Genomic DNA, 18,115 nt, shown 5'->3' with positions numbered 1-18,115 from the left:
TATTGGGCCTTACATCTTGTTATGAGCAAAGACGTTGCGTTTTGTTTGGGCCTGTACAGATCAAGAGAGAGTAACTGCGGCATCTTTACGAGTCGCATGGATATTGAGTAAAAAGTAAAAGCTGTTTACGGACTCAGAGACAGTCAAGGAGTGTATGCTAGCATCCATTGAGGAGGTGGTAACGGACGAGAAAACCCAAAAAAGCATTACTGATTCCATCAAGCGGAGGAACTGCTGAATGCTGGCATTGTAAAGACAGGTCAACTAAGGGATTGTCACAGTGATTTTTCTGTCCTAAAATTAATGAATTGATTATTTTTAAATGCACTTTGAAGGATTTTGCCTTGATAAAGTATCTTGCACTATTATGCTATAATTCTATTCAGAGGCATACCGTTTTGTTTTGTATTTGTTAGTGCACCAGGAAGTTGTTTGCCAGTTAAATTAATGAAATTCTAAACAACTGATTTGTCTCACCTGAACTGGGTGCTGCACTTTGAAATACATTGTCTTGATCAAATACCATTCACTGCTATGATGTTGCAATTCTATTCTGTACCATACTATGCACTTTGTTTTGTTCTTGTTGGAGATACATTTGGTGTTGCCTGTTACTCAAATGAGTGCAATCTTAAATATTGAGGATAGCGACCTGTGAAGTTGTGTTGGTACAGTTATGTACAATTAAGTGCATGTTTTTCTGTTAGCTAATTGCATTTCTCTAATACTCTGTTAATATTGCTTGGATATTGCTCACCTGGTCTGATTTTTGAACATTTAACAATGTAACAGTCTTCGATGCTACAATGCCATGGGCTTATGTGTGTCAGTGTATTACAATTTGCATTGTTAGGCATTTACAAAATACAATATATTGATTCCATCAGTATGTTGCTGTGATTTCTTTATTCATTACTGCGATTACTCAAATTCTGTGGCCCCTTATTTTTCCTCAGTTTCATGAACTGGCCCCAGTTCCAAATTAATTTAATAGCCTTGTTATAACTGATCTGACTGAGTATCTTATCAGACAAACACACTGTATTGTCTGATCTGGCACCATAGAGGTGTTGATTAAACTTTATGGTCATTTTGGCAGACATAGGTTGTTATACTGACACTGTTTCTATTATTTACTGTAGGCTGCTTAATTAAAGTGGGTCACTGTTTTAGACACCATTAATTTCAGCTAAATGTGCAGAATGAACTATCAACAGCATATACACAATATCCTGAAGTAAAGTACAGCTTTTACAAGCAGATACAGTTTGATTCTCCTGAAGTCACAACACAAAATTCAAGACTCTGTGCTGAGAATGTGTCCTCGGTGTGCTCTCAAACTCAAACTGAAGTCGCTTTGTCCTCACTCCATAACTAAGTCGTGAAAACACTTGTCGGACTCTGTGTTGCTGAGAGGGGAAAGGATGCTGCTGTCATTATGGAATTAACTATATTTACACACTGCGAATGTTTACAGACAGTTCTCCATCCTGTTGGAAGTGAAAACCGTTAGAAAGTCCAAATGAGCCTTTGGTATAATTCTCTTCATTTATGACTAATTGGAAGCATGTGGTGCTCCCGTCACACCGTGGGCCCTTTTCCTGTCCTGTCCTCAGACTGCTGACGTCAAACTACCTACTAAAGGTATAAAATATGGTGTGCTGCCATGTGGTTCAGGGAGACGGGAAGTCTAACCAACTCACCTTCATGTTTCCTAGCCGTCTGGCTCGGTCAATGACCAGAAATTTCTTGATGAGGTCTCTGGGGAGAAAAAGAAACAAAGTCAGTGGATCTACAGCTGCACAGTGAGTCTCTCAAAAGTGTTCTCTCTCTTGCACACAAGGAAAAACTGTCACAAAATCCTCCCAGACCTGTCAAAATGACAAATGCATCCCCACCAAAGGTAGCCTGACAGCCAGCAAGAGGTGACGGAGGCGAGCGAAGAGAAATGTGCCCCTTTGACAATCCTTTAATTGAAGAAAGTGAGCACTTTTTTTTTTTATCCGAGCTGGAACTTTCTGAGACTATAAACCCGATAATGTGATGCAGGCATCCATGGGAGGGGAATGAGGATAATTCACAGACGTCTCAAAATGCCAGAGTGTAGACTTTCTGATGAAATTTGATACCTGCTGATGAACTTCCGATAAAAGTGCCATACCTCACATCCGATGAGCTGCTGACAGGCTCATAAACATGGCGGCCGGATGTTGACAAGTCAGTGATTTCTCAGTTTTTGTCTGAATTCTTCCTGGGGTGATGTGTCATATAGAAATATTTTAATCAGCTCCAGTGGGAAAATATTTGTATTTGTGCCTTTTTCAGAGATTTCATGGAGGGAAATTCATTCAGAAAGAGACGAAAACACAGACGAGAAGGGAGACAACTTTTTATTTCCCATGATGCTTGTCCATTTATCCTTCAAGTTTGAGGATTTCTATTTCAGCTCTTTTCAGTTTTACTGAATGCCATTGTCTCAGTCACTTATTTCCTTCTGTGCCCCTGCATGCTTGCAATTTTAACTGTTGGCCCCGATTGTGTTTATGTGCATATGGACGTACATATTGTATGTGGTTTTTTTTTGTTTTTTTTTTAAAGTATTGACTCCTATCTGCATGCCAAACTGCTCCTTTAAGACATTAAAGCTTCACTCTACTGTGTGGAAGCACTGGGGCTTTAGTGCCTTTCCTGAGTCTAAGTTCACAATCTGTGATTACATGAAGAGACACCAGACACTAAGACAGCCTAAATCCACACAAGAAGTGTAGCAAGTTCTCCAAGATGCTGAACAACCTACCTGCCAAGCACCTTGAAAAACTGCGTGCAAGTGTATTAACCAGACCTGGTGCTGTTTCAAAGTAAAACGGCACTCAGACTAAATATCGATTTCTTTTTTCTGTTCTTTCTTTGATGTCTATTGATATTAAAGAACTGTTCATGGCATTATTTTTGAAAGCAACCATACTTCACTTTGAAAACCTCTGCACTGTACTGTGTGAAATGATCCTCTCGAGCTTTCCAATATACAAATGGAGCATTTCAATACCTCTAGGAGATTTCATTTTGCATGATTGGTGAACACATTCTTCCCCATAGGGAAGCAAACGGTGAAACAGATGCTGAGGTAAAGCAGAGCGCTACAGGTTGGGTCGGGTCAGGTCAACATGTCCATAACAACTTCTTAAGTAGCAGCTGATTTTATGACTGATTTTTACGGTTTTCACTGCTGCGGTAATCCCTGGACACTTCTGCAGTCTGTCTGATTGTCGATGTTCAACAGCAGGATGCCTGCAGCCCTGTGCGAGGCCTTTCACTGCTTGATGGATGAGTGTGTGTGATGTAGAACGGTGTAAGAGTGATATAAATGGTAGAAATATTAAAAATCCCTCTGTCTGCTGGCTGCAAGATAGATGGCTTAACGGTGGAAAGCTGTGAGTTCGTTGAATTATCAGGGGAAGCTGTGGATCTCTGGAGCCACAGTGTCAGGACTGACTGAGGGAGTGAACGCACACACATCCACAGTGCACTGAGCCTGTAATCTTGCACATTCCTGTGCCCTCAAGCTGGTCTAATGGGCAGTGTGAGCGGTGGGGGAACCAGTCCAAATCAGCCAGGTGTGTCATTAGTGGCTGCAGGTCCACCTGAAGCCCCTCTTTAGCTCCAGGGAGCTCACTGACCATGTGTTGAAGGGACGCTGCAGCACTAAGAGACTCCATCCACGGGCAATATACCCCCATAATCACTTCAAGTATTCATTTAAACTGTTATTTGAATGGTTGAGGTCAGCTCGGGTGTGTTAGTCACCCTCGTTGGAGACACTAGAATATCCTGACCTGCCACAGCTCATCCACCTGCAGGCCAGGCTCGGCTTTAAACGCCCACCAGTGACGCTGCAGCTGAGGAAGCTCAGATCGAGTTCTTGGTGTTAGTTTTGTTGAAATCTTTAGCATTTTTAGTAAACTATTAAAGTATAGTTTGTGGATTTTTAATTTTTTTTTTTATTCAAAAATAAAACCCCCAAAAACTAAACAAATAAATGAAGAATTATTATTATATTCATATCTGAACTGCAAACAAACCCCCAGGACAGGCAAACCTAAATGCAAGTGGAAAAACAAGGTGAGCATTTTTTTGACATTTATTTAATGCCAGACTATTACCTGCACTGTCTGCTGTAAACATCCATTTCAGTTTACCATGAACCCTCTGAACCACTAAACCCGCCGGCGAGTTCGAAAGTAATGTTATTTTTTTCTTTAAATTTGCTGAAATGACACCATTTATCAGAGCCAGAAGCTGTAAAAACAGAGAACTACTCTTCTGTGATGTGCCATTGGGTCAGGAAACTGAAACAAATCCAAGATTTAAAAAACACTTTGCCAAAATTAAGGCTGTGCTTTACCTAGATAATGTCAAAACAAAAGATTGTGTACTCCTCAAAGCAGCCGTTAAGACATTAGCGACTCAGTTGCACCCTAAAAATCACACGCCAGGCCTTTTCTATAGCCGGTGTTTGGTTTGTCTGCTCTGGGCTGCTGTACATGGTGGGAAGAGGCCCGTATCTATATGTTAAGGGCTCATTCTAAGCTAAGAAAACAGTGATTTGTAGTTATAGGTGATGAAATTGTTAATGTGAATACTCGCCCTGCTCTGACAGCACCTCATTCATTATAATTAACTGTAAATTCCAAATTCATGTAAGAGTCCTTCTTTGACTGAGCCATCTGACTTCCTGTTGACTCCACATATGTGACAGTCATGAAAATTACTTACTAATGTGTTGACTGACAGTCTTGTGTAAAGTGAACAAGAAAACATCCTGTTGGGCCAATGAGAGGCACATAACACACCCATGTCTGCCTTTTGCTTTGACCTACACTTTAGCTGCTCATGCTCAGATTGACCTCCATATAAAGTAGTTAATCTGGATAAACTCTTCAATGTTTTTGAGTTATTTCTCTACTTCTAGCCACAGCAGTGCAGGAGTTTATATTGCAGGGGAGGAAATGCGCCCACAGTAAATAAAAAGGAACTAAGAAAAGCCTCAAAACTTGTAAAATCAACACTATTGTGGCTAAAAAATTGGAACCCTGATACTTTGTGCCATCAGAACAGCTCATTTAGTAGATTATTTGAGGTCTGTGGGTTGCAGATGCTCAACAGAATTGGGAGTTGGGCTCTTTTTTGTGTTCCTCGTGTCATTCCTGAGCTTTTTTTATTGTGCGGTGCTGTGCTGCCATCGGGAGGCACATGCGGTACGTGTCAAATTAACATCAGTATTGTAGCTGGATGTGTAAGTCATCCATGTTTACACACACACACACACGCGCACACACACACACACACACACACACAAATTGTTAGGTTGCATGTTTGACCCAAGCCTGATGTCTGGAGCTTACTTGACATAGAAATCCAGATGGCGTGGGAATTCCAGTTTTCCGGCCAAAATCTTCTGATAGATTCCAAATGGATTGTCATCAAAGAACGGCGGGTACCTGCGTAAAGAAATAAATGTCATCTCCAGTCTGCTCCTCTGAAGCTTCGTGTACACTGTCACAGAGTGCAAACCCAATTTGTGCTCTGCAAAAAAAACAGCATGATGCAAGGGACGGGTAATGCAGGTAAGAGCTTACATACACGCACTCACCTGCATTGGTCTGAACAACGCAGTGAGCAAACATGTGGACGGGTCACCGTTTAGACTGGGGGAGGGGGGGTTTATAACAGAGCAGTCTTTGTTCACAGCTTTTGGAGATGATTCGGTGTATGTATGTGTGTTTCTACCACCCACGGGCCTGCTGCTGCTGCTGCTGCTGCTGCTGCATGCACTCCACTGAACACTTTCCCAGCTCTCCTGTTCTTCCCTCTGCTTTGGCCTGGACAAGTCATTACCCACAAATTACATAATGGAACCAGCCTCTAAATGCATTACGGACGGAGCAGACAGGCGCATAATCGCACCAGTTTGTCACACGCTGCTTGCGTTCCCAGTGAAAAGCTCCAGAGTCAGGAGACTGTGGGTCTGGGAGCTAGCTGTGCACCGCAGACTCCACTCGTGCATTTTTTTTTCTTCTCAAAATTGATGCTGTCATAGCTGAGGAATCTGGGTCAGTATAGCAAAATGCAGGGAGGATGACAAGATATATCCATTTTCTGACTTATTTTCTAGACAACAAAGTGAAAACGAAATAGAAAACACAGCAAAGAGGCATTAACAGTTTATAGTGGAAACTTTAGAATGGTTACCTCACTGTTTGTTATTATCTGGATATATGAAGGCAATCAAACTGTATCCACAAAGCCTCCTTTAACACCTCGCAATGTGTTAAAGAGGGGTTATTAAAGATTTACACAACAATTTGTTCTTGTGCTATCAAAGATGGCGTTTACAGGTTTTTAATGCCAGCATTTGACTACTTTGACATCTTTAATTCCAGTTGACGGTCTGATTTAATTGACTGAGATGGGTTTTAGATGTGGTATGTGAAAGACGGGGGCTGGTTCCAACAATATGGGCAGCCAAAGAGTAGCACATAATGATTAATGCTTTAACAGCCCTTGTCAATGTAGCATGAATCACTGGCAAGCAAAAAGCTTTTGATGACAGCAAAAACAGTTTGGTGACAACAATGTCACCGCTATGCTTTATTGATATGAAGTACCAATTTATCACAAAAAATACCACCTTATTCTGTTGTTGTTTTCTTTTTTTTTTTAAAGCAAATGCATCAGTGGTGAAGTTGAGTGACATGATGGGCTGAGAATATGCAAGGCTTCTATCGGTGAACAGCAGTGTCCACCTCAGTGTGTGTTGTATCCAGCTGACATCAGTCCCCTTGTTTTATGGATTTTGCATGCGCTGACCTCACTTCCAGCAGTAGCCAGTTGGGGATTCTTTGGAAACAAAGACCGAGGTTCATACAGGATCTTTCACAGCTCATTTTACTGGCGAGCTCTTGTAACATTTATCCTACAGCCAAGTGGCTTATTCTTTTCGTCTTTTAAACTTTCTTAGAGACAGTAATCCACCACAGTTTGCTTTCTATTCTACTCGCTATAACTATCAATGTATTTATCAAACACCTGTCTTCACAGCAAAACATACAACCAAGATTTGCATTAAAAACTTGATTTGTTGGAGATATTCATGTTCCCCTGAGGATGATTTCTAATGATGTCCATTCCAAACTTTACTTTGGTTCTCCTCTGTGGTAGCAAGAAAGGCACCACTGCAAACACCCAGACTGCACCAATTTACCACGATTTATCAAAGCAGTTTTTAAATCATCGGAATTGGCAATAACCTAAAGTTGATCCTTTGTTTATGTCGCATGGGTGTTGTAAATTTTGCATTTTTCTTAATAAATGCAGCATTATCAATCAATAATTGATTAATTTATAAACTGGATAGAGGAACACAGTCTCAGCTGATCCCGGCTTAATTAACTACATGTGAACTAGTCAGAGGTCATCAATGATCACAGAACATTTTGTCATGGTGGCCCTTTACTAGCTAAGCACAGTATAAAACAGTAGCCTCCACCTGGTAGTGCAAACACCTACTTTAGCAAACTACAATGCTTGATGTGTATCTATTATTTAGGAAAATGGGATGAGCAGATACTGAATATTAGATGGCTCAGGTTGGATCAGGGGCAGAAAAACTTGATTGCCATTTATACACTTCAGCTTTTGTACAGATTAAACAAAGAACCTAATTAACACATTAGTGAGCACTGGATAGAGCATGATTCATGGATAGGTTCCATTTTGGATCCAGTTCTTGGGTGGCAGAATACCCCCAGACTCTAACAAATCTCTGATCAAACCTTTCATCTCTCCTCACTCTTTTGATTAGACTAATGGAAAGCATACAGGTATTAGTGCCCTAATTTAGCTGAATGTCACTGTTGCAGGTTAAGATGGCGGTACATGGGATCAAATGCACAACCATTGGTGGGTTGTTTTTGTAAACCATCATGTACCAACAGAGCGGTGACTTCAACTTAAACTTTGATTCACTTCAGATCAACAAATGAATCAACTTCATAGTTTAAAAACAGATTCATTGAATGTGTCTGATGCATTCAACTGATATTTCATATATTTGGCTGTGCATCGCCATTTCAGGTTGCAGGGTTGGTTGGCAGGTTGGGCTAAAATCTGCAGTGATTATGCCTTCTTAGACAAGGAAAGGCTGATTAGACATATTTTATACCGTTAGCCTTTAAAAACAAAACCCTCGGATGGGTTTGAAAGGCACGACATCACATTTATCAGAGCCAGAAATTGTGAAAACAGAAAGAACTGCTTTAGCAGGTACTTGAACCAACCATGTATCACTTTAATTAATCAAATCAACCAAATTTAAGCTTCCAAGTTTGTTCAAATTTTGTATAATAATTCAAACTTTTTATTTGGTTCAGATTTATGACATTCTAACTTTTCTCTACCTCTAGCTTTGGTTGTGCCGTTTCCACAGAGGTGCAGGAGTTTATAGTGCAGCAAAAAAATGATCTCATGGTGAGTAAAAATGTGAACGGAGCAAATAAATGACAGACACTGTCTGGGGTTCAGAGGGTTAACTTGAAGAAACTGTCAGTGACAAATTTCTGTAATAGGACTCCAGAATCTCAATTTCTAGCCACCAAGCTGACACTCCATAGAACAGAGGTGGATGGAGAGCCACAAAGAGGTGAGGAAACAGGAAAGGGGTCAATTTAATTTTATGCAGTCAATCCAGGAAATTCAAACACATTTTGATGAAAATTCCAAATTGGGATTTGTCTTCGCATTAAAAATACTTTCTGATGCAATTTATTTCACGAATTAGCATGCATTGACCCTGGGCTATACTCTCAGGCCACTGGGACTGACAGAACCACTATGTGTTATCACTATCACTATATGTTGGCAGGCTTTTCTACAAACTGAAACAGGTCTTCGCCTGGGAGGTAAAGAAAAATACAGAAGGCAGATTTTCAGCGTGAGAAGAGTCAGGCTTCATATACACAACCACATGGACAACTGCATATACACACAGGATGATTGGTTTCCATTAAGACCAGAAATCTGGCCCTGAAGGCAGGATTATGGAGGGAAGACCCACTCTTTTTCTTCTGCTCTCTCTTGGCTTCCTCCCTTGGGGGCCCTGACCTCTCATTGAATGTTTTTTCAACTTGTGCTTCACCCCGACAGACAATAATCCACCGCTGCTAACTTTTTCGAAGCGGCCGCTACATTCTCAGATCGAGACCTCTGATGGACGGGCAGCACAATACTGCAAGATGAAGAGAGCTTTGTGTCTGTGGGGTTTTATAGTAGCGCCCCCCTCACTGGATGTGTCTGCTGATTTGCTGAGGACAGCACAGCGTCCAGTCTCTGGCAAGACTGCAACACTTCAAAGTCTGCCCTGATGAATACTGGGAAAAGGTCACATTCCTTCCACAAATTCAAAGCCATGTAACTTTTCCTACCGTGGCATAAAGAAGATGGATGGAAGGGGCGAGGGCAGGCCAGGCTCACACACAGGCGACCTTTTAGTAGGACTGGAGGAAGGTGCTCCATATTCATGAGTTAGAGCAGTAAGGTTTAACCAAAGAATGTATATTTATCTTAAACAGGATAGGTAGGTGTCACTTCACTGGTCGTTAAGACACTGTCAAAAGGAAAACCTCTGAATGAACCTAATCTGACGTGACACTTATTAGATTTACCACAATAGGTGTTATTGCAGACAGTTTTGGTTCTGAGTGAGAGTCGAAGCTAGCAACTAGATAGAAACAGCAATAAACTAAATGATAAATGCTTAGCTGCTTGTAGGGACAAACTCGTGTATAGACTCAGCACTTGTTTTCAGTTTAGTGGCACTTATTAGCATCCTTTAGCTTCTTTCTTGGATTGGATGGCACATGGAGGCCGGTTCTCATCAGGTGATAGCCGGTGCTCTGGTCACTCTTCTTCTACCTTTAGGTTGTACTTGCTCTCTTAATTTTATAGGAATCAAGGTGAGCTCATTCCTTTATCCTTATTCATTGTATTTATGTGTCTAAATTTATTTATGTGTTTATTAATGTTGTGTTAACATTAAAACTGTTAGTTGTGAACCTTAACAAATATGTAAAAATGGTTAAATTCAAATAATCCTAATTGAAATTGCACAATAGTTATAGGTATTGACTGAAAGAAACATTTTACTGTGATCCATTTTTTAGATAAAGCATCAAGGATGTTATATTAAAAAAAAAAAAAAAACATGAGGTAAGAAAATTAAAAAGAAAAAAAAAATACAATTCATTCTACAGAATAAAGAATAAAGGAGAGGATGGCAGACTCTAATATTAGCTTTGTGTCAATTGTCAGCAGGCAGGTGTTTTCAAAGAAAGGCTGTGATAGCAAACATTCAGTCTGGGGATGTATAAAGAGATTGAAAAAGTCAAAATCAACAAACGCTGGAACCACCTACCTAGGAGTTCAGGGGATTCTTGGGTTTGTTGGGTTTTTGAGTGATTTTTTTTCAGGTCACAACTAAATTAAGCAGGTTAATTGCTGTATAATAAAACTTAACACTGTAGGATCTTAACCTTAGAGCATAGTTATTCTAGCCTTGTGCATTTTATAGAACTTTTGTAGCGTTTTAATCCTTTAAAATTAGCTCAGGAAAATTCTCATTATAATTAGCACTGTAGTGATTAAACATTAATATTGCCAATTGTTGGGTTAATTTGTAACGCCAGTTTTATTTTTCTAGTTGAAAGCACTTTGATCGAACAGCTAGTGCTTTAAATGTGTTATACAGATAACAATGACTTGACTTATCCGTTAAGCAGCTTGAAAAACTCTGCAAGGGTACCGTCTATTGATCTGATTAAGTTTTGTCCACTTCGCTGCACAAAAAACATTTATGGCATTATTTTGGAAGCTGTTAGTGCTTCAAAGTTTTGTGCTGTACTTTAAAACAACTTTGGGGAAACTTTAGCCACTTTTAAAAAAATTCTTATCTTGCACATGAATAGAGTGAAAGATAAAATTATAAAAGCTATTAAAAATTGTCAAAGAATACCTGACGATATATAGGCAGGCCCGAGCTATTCAACTGCTGCAATTAATTAACTGCTGGATTAATGAATGTCACCTGGTGTGTCCCTAAAACAAAATCTCAATCAATCTTAAAGTCAATCTCAACCCTCGGGCCTGTTCTCAGAATGCCAACAAGGCACAGACATTATTATTCACTGCGGCCGACGGAGCGCATTAGAATAAACCGGAGTGCTTTCTAAAGGGATCAGCGTCATTGTTCTTCATCTGCTACAATGATTCCCTTTCACAGATTATTTTGTCGCAGCTCTGCAGTGTCCAGTAAGCACACAATGAATAGATTTCCCACTCTGAGACAATAACAGCAGCGAGATTAATTGAATAATTCCTCTGCTCCGTGAACACAGGCACCTCCATTGCTCTCTCACTCGCTTTCTCTTGCAGGCCGGCTGTGTTGGATTGCATCACTATTGTGCAGGTGTTGATGTTTTGTGTCCACCCCCTGCGCGTCTACACGATTGTCTTGAAAGATTATTTTCAAGTTTATTTCGGTCACGTGGAGGAGGGCTCTGTTTTCACTGCCGAGCCTTCGCAGAGGTATTTTTCTTCCACCTGTGTGTGGCTGGAACATGAGAAATTCTTTCTGTAGATTCTCCTCTGATCTCTCAGACGGCAGATTTGAACCTCTCCACACCGGCAGCCCACGTTACATCAACTCTGTGTCTTTAATGGTCAAAGCGCCTGACTGCCTTTTAACAAGCGTGTATTTAGTGCTGCTTTACCTCAGTTGCTCTCTTGGAGGAGAGCGCCCCCCAGTGTTTGAATCGAGTGAGGAGGTGTTCGCTGTACACGAGGCTACTACTTACCCAGCCAGCATTTCAAAGATAAGGATGCCCAGAGCCCACCAGTCCACAGCTCGGCCGTGACCTTTGCTTTGGATGACTTCGGGAGCCAAGTACTCAGGAGTGCCACACAGGGTCCAGGTCCTGATCAGACAGAGGGGAACACAGCACATCAACACACTCCTCATATGCTTAAATATAGCAACCTCAATGTTTAAGGGCCTTTAATCACCCATTTCCATTTTTATTGTAGGTTGTTGGTGAGCTCTCTTTACAAAAGGCTTCATTCAGCACTGAATCCATTCATCGTGCATCTCAATCCATTTCCTGTGACCTACTCCCATCCTAGTTTAAGAAATTTAGAAGTCATTTTAAACTGAATGTTATTTAAATATCAATTATATACACAGGTGATTTGGTTATTTATGTATTTTTAACTCAAATAAACCATTATTGTTAACCCTCTGTACCCGTCGGCAGCTTTGAAAGACATCTTTTTGTTTTATTTTATTTTTTTTACATATCACCAAAATGACACCATTTATCAGAAAAAGAAACCGTAAAACCCGAAAAGAATCATTTGATTTTCAACATGCTGACACTCCTTCAATTCTCATCTGTGACATTCAGTTTTATCTGGAAACCAAATCTCAGCTTAAAATCGTGATATTTCATCAAAATAGCTTCATTCTTCATGTGCTACTAAGTGTTTTGTAAAATCTTCAAAAACAATATTTTTGAAAAAATAAATAAATAAAAAATTACAAAATATTCTGCACTCCTCAGTGCATCTCAGAAGCTGTGACTGACTCAGTTGCAACAAACTTCTTGGCCAAATTAGTTAAAATCCCAGGAGACAAGTATGGAAACAAATGAAAAATATAAGTAGCTAAATATCTTTCGTACACATTTTCCAGGATTAGTATTACCTGTGGGCACTTGGAAGAATGGTGTACATGTTGATTCCAGTTTGTTTTCTGATTAAATTTGAGTAAAATCTCTATAAAACAAATCATTTTCTTCTTTTATATGATTCCTGTCATTACAGCTGTGTTATACAGCAGGTACCAGGTGTTCGGATGTTACAGCCCATTCAGTATGAATGTATATGCTGTTAAACTGAACACAGTCCTTCCAAGTATGCTCCAAGGTTGGAAATCGATGCATTTATCTCCTGAGCATTATCAAGCATTTTGATAATTAACTGCTTCATCAAACAAAAATCAAATTTTATCTGGTTCCAGCAGTCCAAAGTAAAGATTACAGAAAAGATGAATAAGATGCAGTCCTAGTTTGAGGCACTGAAGATGGAGATTTTTTCCATTTTCCTGACTTTTACTGTTATAAATAGCTCATTGCTGACTGTGCATAATGCAAAAGATGTTCTCTCTTTTCCAGTGCCCTCAGACCAAAGACAAAAACATTTTGCACACCCAAATCTATAATCGTTTAATTCTGTTTTTCTAGTTTCTATGTTCAGCAAAGGGGAGTAAAAGACAAGAGCAAATTCAGCAAGAAAAAAATGGATTTAAATAAAGTGTTTTAGGAGAGATTTCAACAAAGAGAAAAGTTGTTTTTGAGAACTGAGGATGCCTGGAATAATGAGGACACATCGACTCTACTGGAGGATCTCAGTCTACAATCAGGCTCCCATGAGGTTAACAGGAGCCAGTCTGATATGTGATCATTAAAGTTTTATATCATATATAGGCAACCGATGCAGACACAGTCAAATCTGGGTTCAATGCTTGTAGTTAGTCCTGTAGTCAGAAGTCATCAAATTGTAGTCTTTCAGAACATGTCTTCACTGAAGTTCATAAGCAATGAGTTTCAATCCACTGCACCGTAGTAGTAGGTATGTTAGCTGCTACTATTGTTCATATTGTTGTTTATTTTTATCTTTTGTAGAGTGCATGTGCAAAATAGACGTCTTGTTCCCAATACAAAAAGTTTCAAGGAGCTTGTCTAATCTGCAGCTGATTCACTGACACTGTTAAAGAAGATCTGGCCCTTCTGCAAAGTAAAAAACACAAGCATCTGCCACACTGTCAGTTATTCGTCTGTAGGTCATGTGTACATTCTTTGCTGTTTGTACAAAGCGAGACTCCAGCCGCACGGGGAAGACAACACCCCCAGGTAAAGTGATCTGCTCGTGCCATCTGACCCAGCTGGTTTGGAGTACTATGAGGATATGGGACCCTAGTGTGGACGCGGGGGTAATGGATCTGCGGCCGGGACCAAAGCGTAATGAGGGCGAGAGTCCTGAACAATAGGTGAGGGATGCGTGGTGAGCGTAAGTAATAACAGGAAGTCTAAAGCAGATTATTTGCTCCTGGATGTTCGGCTGATTGACAGCGTGTTGCATGTGTAACAAACACACACGCCGTTCTCCGCCAAAGCCACTTGTCCTCTGATGAAGAGCACTTGGCCCGGCGCCAGCCTTTCATCGTCTGTCACCGATATCACCTGGGTAATGACCTCTTTCGGCCAGTTGCCATGGCGACGGCAATTTGTATGGAAATGATGTCAGGCCCCCGGTGGAGGATGAGGAGGCTGCTGATGTCGGGGGAATAAAGCGTCGGGGTGCGGGAGGCGTGGCCGCGGTGGAAACAAGACACGTGTTGTTGCTCTTTACTGTGTCATCATCTCCGTGTTTGAGTTATGCTGATAAGTGCGTCGGCCAGCAGGGGACACTGTGGCAGCATGAGGGAGAGCCGGGTGGTGACGGTGCTCCATCATGTCCTGAACATGGAAAGTACAAGAGAGCTGGTGGCAATGAGGCAGTTGTCTTCCTATCCCAGGCAATTCTGCTGCCCTCCATTTATATAAGTGGGTCACTTGCACATCAGAGAGGTATCTACTCCCTGTCTGTTTTGCTTTCGCAGTCTGGGGGAAAATGTAATCTTACTCCATTATGTTTACATGTCAGCGGGGGTCATCGCAGCCGTGGGTGAAACGTCGGGGAGAAACGCTGCAGCAGCGAGACTGCAGTGCAGATATAAAGCTGTCTCTCCTCCTCCACTGAGCATCTTTTCAATTCTGCTTAGGTCGCTGGGAGGCCTCGCTTACTGTATATCTAATTCAGACTAAATGACACCAGTTTGTCCTTCAGTGGCACTGCCATGGGTCTGTCGGAGTTGGGAGGATTCCCTCAGATTCCCAGCAGAAGATATGAGCTTTTCAAGGACACTGAACTACCAGATGTGTCCAAGGTAACTAAACGTCTACATCAACTATTTAAAAAGTCAATCACGTATGAGGTAATGGGCCAGACTAATTAAACACTGCACAGAGCTTTCATCCTGTGTGGCAATGTGGCTTTGCCATTCAGCGAGCGGCATGAGGCGTGTGGGTTCAGCATACTAGAAACAAACCGGGATCACATTTAAAGTCAAAAGTGTTTCTACCTGTTGTGAATGTCCTCACTCAAAAGGAGGAGAGAAAAGCCTGCTATCACAGCCTCATCCTGGCTTCATCACACTGTCTCCCTGATCTCTCTCCAGCTAATCAGTGGCTTTTTTTTGTGTGCATCTTTGTAGTCTTGATATGATAGATTATGCAAATGAAACACTTCCACTGTAAGAGCCAGAGGAGAAATTTAACAAACCACTACTACTGGCACAGTCCCCATACAGAAATTGTGTTTCAGACACTCTAAGATGGATTTCATTTGAATCCTTCAAAATGCCTTTAGTGGGGATTCAGCACTAAATAAAACACAGCAGGGGGGCTGAGTTGGTGGGAGCAACATATAAATCATCATCATCTGCCATGCTTTTTGTGCACGGCTCCTTGCTGGTAATTGGCTCCTGGTCTTTCTCAGGCTAAAGAAATGACGGACTTCTAGAGCAGGATGACCATCAAACTGCATCCTAATCATCTAATCACATCGATCAAGATATCTTGTACTACAATCAATAGACTATAAAAGGTGAAAGTCATAAACGTGTAAATATAATCGTCAACTATTCTAACAACCAAATGTGTTAAATCCTGACTGTGAAAATAAACGGACAAGCACAAGTTGTGTTACAGGTTAGAGAAGAGGATGTGACTTCAGTGTGTGGGTACTTCTTGTAGTACAATATTATCGATTTTTTCGTATCCAGCACCTACGCGACACCTACTTCTGTGGATGTTCATGCAACTATTCTTACTTCTCCTGCTCTGTGTGACCTACATATTCAACTGTGTTCAGTTTGATTTATATAGCGCCAAATCATGACACGTCATCTCAGGGCACTTTACAAAGTAAAGGTCAAGATCCAATAGCTGTCTAAGCGCTTGGCGACAAGTAAGAAAAAACCTTCCCTTTTAGCAAGATTTTTTTTTTCTCAAAATCACAAAAATGGCACCATTTATCAGAGCAGGGAAGTGCAAACATGGGAAGAATTTTCAACTGTCCAATGATCCTTGAACTAATCATGTGTGACTTTGGACTTGTCAGGAAGAACAACCGAATCTATCACTTTATTCCACATGGAGGCTGTGTTTCTACAGAGTAGATCAGAGACAAGTTTGGAAACAAATTCAAAAAACTACACTGACACAAATGTTAAAACTGATTATAGCATTAACAATAGCAATAATGTATTTTTGTGTAGTAGAACCTAATTTTTCTAATGCTGTTTGGCATTTCAAATCTGGCTTGTGACTTAATTTAGAAGTTGGGAATCACCAGTCAATATTCATATCAGAAAAATGTTCCTATTAAGATTGCAAAATTGATTTCAACCAGCCACAGCAGTTCTCCTCATGAGTTAGCCAGTCATTGCCTTTAAGTTAACTGACAGGTTCGGATCTTTAAAGAAAGGAGGGAAGCTCAGCCACCCAAACTGAAACTGATTCGAGCCGCCCCAAACCACCACAAAGTGCATCTGTGGCCTGAATATGAATACCGTGGGACAGGATGTCTTCGATGGATGTCTACCAAATCCAATTCCAAGTTTAATAACAGTTTCCACACTGTACACCTGCAGCCGTTGGTAAGTGCAGCCTGCTGAGCGCAGCCTGGGAGGGAGTAAATGTACAGTATGAGATCAGACGTACAGTGTAAAGTGACAGCTGCTTTGTCATTCACTCTCTACTGACAATCAATCAAGCATCAAACATCTCAAGCTGAGAGGCGAGTATCCCCAACTGTCACTCATTGCCAGCCACACACTCCGCGAGACGAAAGCCACGAGAACTGCTATGTGCCACAACAGCAACCGAGTAAAGCTACGTTTCTGTGTAACGTATCAAAACAGTTGAAATCATGTGAACAGTCCTGGATTCATTAAATCATCTGTCAATAAACAAGTAGCAAAAAGAGCAAAGCGTCAATTAAATGCACATTTTGTTCCATCTTCTATTTCTTCAGTATAATAAATCTTTTAATATTCTCTTATGTACAAATAAAGATACTACAAGTCTGAAAAACTCATGTAAAAGTAAAAAAATAGTCCCTCAGTGTGTACATATTATGTATGAAGAGCAAGTTTTGCACATATTTGTACATTTATATTATTAGATAGATTCTCTATGTATTATCATATCATGTTATGTCTGAATAGGATATAAACAGCAACAGCAGAAATAAATCATTTGTTCACACTTAGACCTTCTCCTGTAAAGATGTATTTTACTGCTATTTAACCAGGGATGTCTTCAGTACAAAGTCTCTTTCAAAATTCAGAAAATGCAACACTAATGGAAATACTAGACAACAGAAAAGACCATGTGCAGCACGTGCAGGTGATGCAACAGGCACAAGGTAGCCAGTAGAAGCAAGAAAACAGAAATAAATACACACAGAAGAGGTGTATTTAGTGTCTGATGATGGACAAATGACAGACGCCTGAAAGGCAGAATGCAAACAATGTCAGGGAGGAATTCATGCAAGAAAAAGACGACACAAATCAAACTGATCGAAGCAGCTCAAAGAACCTAGAAATCAAGTTGAGACTATTTTACTTCGGTTGTCAATTGGTGGCTTGTGAATGCTGAAAGCTCTGTAAACACACAATGCTCACGACGGCTAACGCTAGGCTAGCGTAGCATTAATGCATGATGTGAACAAGCTGCTGCTAATAGCGCTAGCAGCTAGCACTGACTCATAATACAACACTGTATGTACATGCAGCAGATTTTTTTTTTTTTTTTAAATAATAGAGTCTATGTCACTTTAATCTGCTTTATTTTTCTTGTATCCAATTTGGTATTGAGAATTGTGGAAGTTTAGTTGTATTGCA

General features: G+C 40.6%; 1 protein-coding gene across 2 annotated transcripts in view; it reads right to left on the bottom strand.

Moving 5' to 3' along the window:
- prkx (protein kinase X-linked) overlaps positions 1–18,115 on the bottom strand; it is a 60,689-nt gene that overhangs the window by 12,219 nt on the left and 30,355 nt on the right. For both annotated transcript variants that reach the window (XM_008285333.1, XM_008285332.1), the window contains 3 exons: positions 11,907–12,026; positions 5,403–5,498; positions 1,704–1,761 (listed from right to left, as the gene is read on the bottom strand). In XM_008285333.1, coding sequence (XP_008283555.1) covers positions 1,704–1,761; positions 5,403–5,498; positions 11,907–12,026 — 274 coding nt within the window. The remainder of the gene's footprint in view (positions 1–1,703; positions 1,762–5,402; positions 5,499–11,906; positions 12,027–18,115) is intronic.

The sequence above is a fragment of the Stegastes partitus genome, unplaced genomic scaffold, assembly GCF_000690725.1.
Source record: "Stegastes partitus isolate 25-593 unplaced genomic scaffold, Stegastes_partitus-1.0.2 Scaffold397, whole genome shotgun sequence".
NCBI lineage: Eukaryota > Metazoa > Chordata > Actinopteri > Pomacentridae > Stegastes > Stegastes partitus.
Note: the sequence above shows the minus strand (reverse complement) of the source record. Positions and strands in the feature narration are given on the sequence as shown.